Source organism: Frankliniella occidentalis, unplaced genomic scaffold (assembly GCF_000697945.3).
Source record: "Frankliniella occidentalis isolate FOCC.00 unplaced genomic scaffold, Focc_3.1 Scaffold283, whole genome shotgun sequence".
Classification (NCBI taxonomy): domain Eukaryota; kingdom Metazoa; phylum Arthropoda; class Insecta; order Thysanoptera; family Thripidae; genus Frankliniella; species Frankliniella occidentalis.
The window spans coordinates 127,521-135,166 of record NW_026267409.1 but is presented as its reverse complement, the minus strand read 5'-3'; the positions used below and the strand labels follow the sequence as shown (position 1 = coordinate 135,166).

The 7,646-nt window shown below is 59.5% G+C and overlaps 2 protein-coding genes across 2 annotated transcripts in view; both read right to left on the bottom strand.

The window, feature by feature from the left end:
* The window catches only part of LOC113204903 (proton-coupled amino acid transporter-like protein pathetic), a gene marked incomplete at its 5' end in the record, with an annotated part of 19,700 nt that overhangs the window by 4,430 nt on the left and 7,624 nt on the right, over positions 1-7,646 (bottom strand).
* LOC113204905 (proton-coupled amino acid transporter-like protein pathetic) lies at positions 2,441-6,862 on the bottom strand. The gene is made up of 4 exons (XM_026420281.2): positions 6,307-6,862; positions 3,343-3,600; positions 3,098-3,248; positions 2,441-2,718 (listed from the first exon to the last, which is right to left on the bottom strand). Exons 1-4 carry the CDS (start codon positions 6,360-6,362, stop codon positions 2,491-2,493), a joined length of 693 nt encoding a protein of 230 aa, XP_026276066.1. The 5' UTR covers positions 6,363-6,862; the 3' UTR covers positions 2,441-2,490.

Genomic DNA, 7,646 nt, shown 5'->3' with positions numbered 1-7,646 from the left:
GGGGACGGGCCTATACCGCGTACTGGATAACGAGCAGCGCACTGCACGTCTCGTTATTCTCAACACTTTTCCAGCCCAGGGGTCGCGAGGGAAGAGGGGAAGGGGACTTGCAGGAGCGCTATAGCGGATCTGTGGTGTGTGTGTGTGTGTGTGTGTGTGTGTGTGTGTGTGTGTGTGTGTGTGTGTGTGTGTGTGAGCGTGAGTTTGTGTGTATAGGTGTGGGGGTGTGTGGGTGTGCGCGCGTGTGTGTGTGTGGGTGTATGTGTGTGAGAGAGAGGGGAGAGGCTGTCTGGGTCTGGTCAACGGGGCGGAAGGAGAGAGGGAAAGGAAGACCCAGGGGGTGGGTGAAAGGAGACGGAAAGAGTGCACAGAGAACGGTGAAGGGGATAGGGGGGCGGAGACTAGGGTGGGGGTCGCACTTGGTTGCTCCGGGGGTCGTCCTTCCGCTACGGCGATCCTCAATGGACGTGATCTCGGTAATCCTTCTCTCTCTCTCGCTCTCGCTCTCTCTCCCTTCCTCTAGCTTCTCCTATTCCGTACCGTCTCTCCTACTTTCTCCGTCTCTCTACCCCTCCCCACTCACTCATCCACCGCCCACCAGCCAAGCCAGCCAGGCTCTTTAGAGGCAGCATCCAGCTAGCAGCGCGGTGACAACCGGGCGTGGTGGGGCGTGGCGGGGCGTGGCGGGGCGTGGCGGGGCGGGGCGGGGCGGGGCGCCAGAGCGACTGCACGGCCGCTGCATTAGGGGACGCCAGCTCACGCGGCTGCCGCTGGATTTCAGTGAGCCTGCCTTTGATAAACCAGTCGCGCAGGCTGCGCCCGGCCCGGGCCGCCCAGCCAGAGGGAGATAAAAGAGAACACAGCCAGCTTTTAATTCCGCCTGCCGACACCGAGGCCGTGGCTGAGGCCGACACGGCGGCTCAGCAGCGCGAGCTGCAACTGCAAACACCCTGCACTAATCTGCGCTGTACTGAGCTGCACTGATCTGCGCTGCACTGATCTGCGCTGCACTGATCTGCACCGATCTGCACAGCACTGATCTGCACCGATCTGCACAGCACTGATCTGCATTGATCCACACAGCACTGATCTGCACAAATCTGCACAGCACTGATTTGCGCTGTTCTGCGCTGATCTGCGCTGCACTGCACTGATCTGCTCTGTGCTGATCTGCGCTGCATTGCGCTGAGCTACTACACTGCGCTGCAGTGCACTGATCTGCACTGCGCTGCGCTGATCTGCGCAACATTGCACTGCGCAGAACCACACACTTACGCATACGAGCTCTAAAGGATCAGAACAGCCGGTGACAAGCTGCATTCCAGCGATAAATGCTCCGGCCATTCGCTATTCGGTTCGAAAGTGCGCTCTTCCCGGCCCTCGCTACACGCTAACTGGATTTGTATCTTCGAATTTAAGCAATCGCAAATTTTCTGCACTGCATATATTTTTGCGTTGATTTGAACACTTTCGTGCATTCATTTTAGGGAATCATGCACTTTATAGTACAAATTTATGCGAAATGAAACGTAGGTTCAACTTAGTGCAAACGTTTGCACAAAGACATACAATTTACGTAGCGTGTATGCTGCTGAAAGGGGGTGACGCTCTGCCCTCGCTCGTGCCCTCGCCTAGGGGAGGAAGTGGTGGGGAGAGCCTATACGTTCGGACCGAATCGCAAAGGCTTTATCTTTTCCCCTGATACTGTAGTTGCTGAGAAACACATAGGGCATTCATACTGTATACTGTATGCTCTCGCGCGTAAACAGTGTCCCTACAAAATCCGACCGTGGCTCCCCCCAGGGCTCATGCTGTAAACTATGTTTTTCGGTGCAGCCGGACCCAAGCCTTCTTAATTTGAGAATTATATTTTCCAAGGTACTTTGCCGAGGGAGCGTTTTGGCCGAGTGGCGTCAGCGCAGCAACACAAAACGCGGCAGGCCCAACACGCGTGACATGATGCAACAGAGCTGTGCGGAGCTGCGCCGGGCCAGACGACCGCAACGGGATTAACGAGCGAGACAGGCGAGACGTGCACAACGCGATCCTCTCGCGCTGTTTTCAATCCACACCCCTGGCTCTTCCTCCCTCTCTCTCTCCCTCCCTCCCACGCTCTCTCTTTTTCTCTTCACACCCCCTCGTCGCTTGTGTCTATCCACTTTGCGCTGCCCTCTCCTCCTCTTCTCTTCTCTCCCAATACTTTTGTTCCATTTCCCTCCCTCTACCTACTATTCGCCACCGCCCCACAGCTTCACTGCAATCGTTCCCTCCCACCGTCGATACCCCCGGGGAGCGCGTCGTGGGGTATTCACCGGCTGCCGCTACCCCTCGCACTCGGTCCCGGTCTTCCCCCTCCCCCACCCCCTTTTCAATTTTTTCCCCCATCAAAATTTGTCTTTTACCATCGAGTCTCAGTCGAGCGCAGTGCCGCAAAACTCCCATCTCCACACGTCATTACGTCATTGTTTCAATTTTCCCAAATTGTCGATATTATTTGGTCGGCGCTGTCACCTGCTGCACGGACGAGGAGATGACGACGATGAAGATGATGGGCAGCCCCAGGTAGGTGAAGCAGAGCATGAAGTTGACCATGAAGCGGCAGAGGCGCGCGTAGCGGCGGAAGCGCGCGTGGCCCGTGAGGAAGGCCGCCTCCACGGTGCTGGGGAAGTCCAGGCTGGGGACGCGCAGCCGCCTGCACACGACGCGGGAGCTCTCCACCTGTGGAGGGCGAGTGACCGGTCAGTCGCGAGGAAGGGAACAGGTGCCCAGGTGCTGGTGGTCGTTTGTGATGCTGTGTTGATTTCTTCTATAGAAAATTTTCGGTCTGAAAAATCCCCGGGGCGGCACGCCATTCATACGGCACGGTATAGGGATTTTTCAGTTCAAAATTTAGAAGAAATCAGAAAAAAATTGAAATATTTCCAGAAAACAGGAGATTTCTTCTTATTTTCCCAGGAAAAATCGGGGATTGAAAAATACACATGCTACGAAAATTTCCCAGAAATACTTCACAAGAAAATTTAAATCCGTACCACGGTCAGCCTGAAGATGACGGCGCTTTCTTAGGCATCCTCCGTACTTACAGAGTGTTACGTACCAGCAGCGTGCAGCAGTGGGTGCAGACGATGGCGATGACGACCCCGCTGGCGACGCCCACGCCGAGGCCGCTCATCTTGAAGCCCAGGGAGATGGCGAGCAGCCCCGCGCCCAGGGCGCCCTTGAGCAGGTGGGCCAGCGCGCCGACGTCCCTGCAACACTGGGGCGTGGGGTCGACCGGGGTCGATTTGTGCGCAATTTGTCCCGGGTCTAGGACGTGAACCCGGGGCTCACTGGCTTACTCACGAGTAGGGCAGGCGGACGACGCGCTCGGCGAAGGGGTCGTAGTCGGGGTCCTCCCGCCACGGCTGGTCGGCCTGGTCGGCGGGCGGTCCAGGGGGCGGGCCCCCGGGAGGCGGCGGCGGCGCCGGGGACGACGCAGGCGCCACGCCCAGGGGGCCGAGGGCGACGCCGCCACCCGTCGCCGCCTCAGTCGCCTTGACGTCCACCGGCGCGGTAGACGGCCACACCTTGTTGGCGGCCGCCTTCATGCCCACCGAGGCCCTGAGGGATCAAAGATGAAATGTAAAGAAAACCTTCCGGTGCAGTGACAAGACAAAACCAGCACGGCGCCGACGGTGTATCCTGTGAACCCATTCTCCGGCGATGGCGCTGCTCAGATCGACATCGTTCTCGGTGTCCTCGGTGCGGGCCGTTTGCAAAACGCGAGGAAGAAAACACCGGCTCAGGTTCGGGCCGCGGCGCGGACCGCTCGCGGCGCGGACCGCTCGCGGCGCGTTTTTCCTTCCAGCGACACAAAACTACTCTTAAAAGGACTTAAGGCTGCAATCAGGGCCGAGCGGGCCGGGCGGGTCGGCGTGGCCGTGATGGAAAGGTAATGGGGCCATAATCAGCAAGCCCCCCCCCCCCCCCCTCCATCCGACCTCTACCCGGGCAGGACTTTTCCATTATCTTCGGTACGAGTGGAAGCCGACCGAGCTAAACAGCCATCGCGACGCTCCAGTCGGCCACGCCAACATTCTCCCGGTACTGGGAAAGATGGGGAGGAGAGGAGGGGAGGGGTGCAAGGCGGCCAGCGAAAGCGGAAGGGAGAGAGCAGTCAGCACTCTCGCTCCTGAGCCTTCATCCCCGTGTTTGAAGAGCTCAAGGGCTCAGCCCCGGCCACGCCGACGGGACAGACGGACGGACTAGCCAGGCCTTTAGCTTCCACTCGAGGGGCGCCCAGGCGGCGGCGGCGGGACAAAGTCTGGCGGGCTAATCCGTATTAATCCGCTAATTTGTTTCAGAGAGATGGCCTCATCAGAACGGCGAGATAGTCCCTGGCGCAGGCGCGAGCGTGGCGGCGCTGGGCCGCGTCGCGTGGTGGGGGGTGGCGATGGCGGTGGGGGGCGGATGACATAAGGTGGCACCTTTTCGCCCGGCCAGGTACTTGTCTGATAACGCCCCCTCTGCGAGTAAATAATTGCGAATCAGTGCAAATACATAATTGGCTGTGCACGCTTCGCGCACGATCAGTCCACGCCGCCGTGACAGGCGGCGGAGTTACACCCTCCAAACAGTCCTTGGATCGAGTGCACTGTTCTTTTCAAAGCCTTAATACAAATCAACTTGTAACTTGTACTTGAGAATTCTAGGAGCAAGTACAGTGCATTGTGCTTGATCCTAAAACTCGTTTGTCTAAGACTAAATTGGGGCCCTAGTCGCGCGGGGACGTATCACAGTTGGACGCCGAGATGACTGTCGTTTTGTTTACGTTTGCTCTCGGCCGCGGCCTCAGCCCTGGCCCCGGCGTACGTCGGCGAGGTGTCGCCCGCGCCGGTGGCGCCCCTCGCGGCCGCGGCGCGCGCTCGAGGAAGGCAGCTTGACGCCTTTTACACTGGAAGGCGGGCGCGAGTCGGACGAAAGCGCAGCGCGGTGACCGCGCGCTCCGGTGGGTCCGGCCCACCCGCGCCATTGTAGGCCCGGGTGCTACGAGACGAGTACACTGTGTCCGCGATTATCGAAATAACACCCCAAATTTTGCGTGCCCAAAAGGAAGGCCCCGCGAAATTCAGCAAAACGGAACAAAAAATCGTGTCACGCGAGATGGATTTATAGTCAGTAGTGGAGACGTGCCAAGGACGGGGGAATAACGACCTCATGTGACGTACAGGAAACAACTCGGAGAGAACGTAAGCCCATCTGCCGCCGAGCACGCGGCGCTCATCGGAGCTCGGTGTTTTTCCGGAGGTGTCATACGACGCTCGCTTTCGGTTGCTGTGCCATTAGGTCAGCCGAACCAGGCCCCGTCCGGCGCACCGAGGAGTACCTCATTTCCATAAAGAAGCACGGCGCCGAGGAAGGAACCGGCCCGGCGGGTCCGCGTCCCGGGACCGTCCGCTCCGGCGGCAGAAGGGCGCCCGCCCACGTCACAGAAATAAACGTCCAGCAGTGGCGCGCCATGGCGGGGGGCATCAAACAGAACGCACTCGCTCCACTTTCTCTCTAATAAATTTTCCGATTTACTTTCAGGTGGCTTTTATGACAGATCCGCCGGCTGGGAAGTCCTTTCATACTACACCTTAAAAAGCTACGATTTAGGAAAGAACAGCAGGTAAACAAAATAAATAAATGTGAACCACAGCAAACATTTTCCCGCGATGTTCCCCGAAAATGTTCCGGCTTGCACATGCGCAGAACACACAATGACACCCTTTCACCTTTTCAGTCCCCTATTTATTAACATTTGTATAACTTTCCGGAAAATTTTCCGGTTGGCCCGCATGACTTAAGCGAGAGGCCCGGTCGATTTGCCGGCATATCACTTTAAATGGTGGCATTTAATCGTCACACATCAACACATAGTAAAAAGGCACAGTAGGGAAAGTGATCCGACACTTCACGTGACAATGATTGCAGCAAGGGGCACTGTACACTCACTGATAAACTGTAAGTGTTCAACTGCTCAACACTTGTAAGTGTGCAAGTCCGCCGTTGTACACTTGCAAGTGTTCAACTCGGTGGGTGTGCACTTTGCAAGTAGTGTGCAAATCCTCGGTTGAACACGTCCGTAGATTGAACGCTCACTGTTTAGGAAGTGCTTAACCGAGGAGTTGCACACTTGCAAGTGCACACCTATCGAGTTGAACACTTGCAGGCATTCAACTTGCAATTGCACACTTGGACGTGTTGAGCAGTTGACCACTTAGTTTATCAGTGTACACAGTCGTTGGTCCAGGGGGAAGCACCGGCACCGCACCATGCACGTACCTGAGGTACTCAAGGGCCAGGTCGGCCCGCTCAGTGTCCAACATTGGGCCGGTCATGGCGCTGATTCGCGTCGCGCCGCGCCCGATTGCGCGAGCGTGAGGGAGGCTGCCGCCGAGGCTGCAGGTGGCGACCTTGTCCGGCCGACGGGAAGCGTCGGCGGCGGCTGCACGGCGCGCACTCGGCCGCCCGCGCCGTCAGGCAGAAGCAGCAACAACAACACTACTTGTGCCTCTAGTTGCCCATCGGGGGACACGACAGAGGACGGGCGGCCGTCAGGTCCAGGACCTCCAGGGCATGGTGCCGCTCGTCAGCGGGGACACTGTAACGCGGCCGCGGGGAGGAGGGCGCGGCGCGCTGGGCTGTAGCAGCAGCAAGTGACGGCGAGAAGAGACACGCCGCACGAGTGGGAGGGGGACACTATACGGGCAGGACGGAGGGGACCGGAGGGGACCACCCGCATGTGCAGCAGGAGCGCGGCTTGAGGAGCGCGCGCGGCGGAGGAGGACGGCAGACTGACTGCCACCACATGCACGCCCGGGCCCGCGCCGCGCCGGCCTGACGGGGCGGTCTGACGGCGGCCACGGCGGCCCGCGCCCCGCCTGCCCCGCCACGCCACGCCACGACCTCACATGGAGGGGCGACGGCGAGGCGGCTGGCGTACCCGCGTCCGGGTCGGGCCCCGGACCCCGCCCCTTGGGAGGGCACAGGTAGGTATATTGGCGGAGGCACCCGGTCCTTCCCCGCCCTTCCCAGACACCGCACTCTACGGGTCGTTGTTCTTCGATAGCGCGAAGTTCGAGATAGTCCAGGGGTCCCGGCCCGGCTAAGCGGCCCGCGGGCTACTTTGTTGTCATTCTCGCTCTCTCACTCCTCTGGGTCACCTGTAATAAGTCTGTCTCTCTCGCGATGACCATAGTGCCGTCGTTGTCGGTGACCCCTGAGATAGTCACGTGTGTGCCCCGCCACTCCCACCCTCGCCGCGTGCTGCGCTGCACCCCCTCTGGGCGACGACGCGACACGCCGCCGCAGGGTGCGGGGGCAGTTAACATGTCTCGCTCAAGGCTGAGGTCTTCGCACGCCCGCCCCGCCCCGCCCCGCCGCGCCTCTCGGCTATTCTGCACTCGGACGCCCGCGGCCGCAGCAGCCGGCGGCGCGAGTCGAGCGTCTTCATCGTTTCCGCCAACAGAGACCAATTTCAGCGGGAGTGTCCCCTCCACCCCTCACTCACGCCGCTGCTTCAGCTTAGCAACAGCAACAAAACGGAACCTCCTGGTTTAATCCTCATCCCTGCCCTTTCCCCGCACAGGCGCGGATTAAGGTCCGGCTGACAGGGCGGGGGG

Bases quoted from the DNA above. Each gene is read 5' to 3' on its own strand.
- LOC113204905 (XM_026420281.2), bottom strand. From the start codon at position 6,362: ATGACCGGCCCAATGTTGGACACTGAGCGGGCCGACCTGGCCCTTGAG. The intron at 3,601-6,306 runs GTACGTGCATGG...TTGATCCCTCAG, and splicing joins CTGGCCCTTGAGTACCTCAG to GGCCTCGGTGGGCATGAAGG. The intron at 3,249-3,342 runs GTGAGTAAGCCA...CCAGTGTTGCAG, and splicing joins GTCGTCCGCCTGCCCTACTC to GGACGTCGGCGCGCTGGCCC.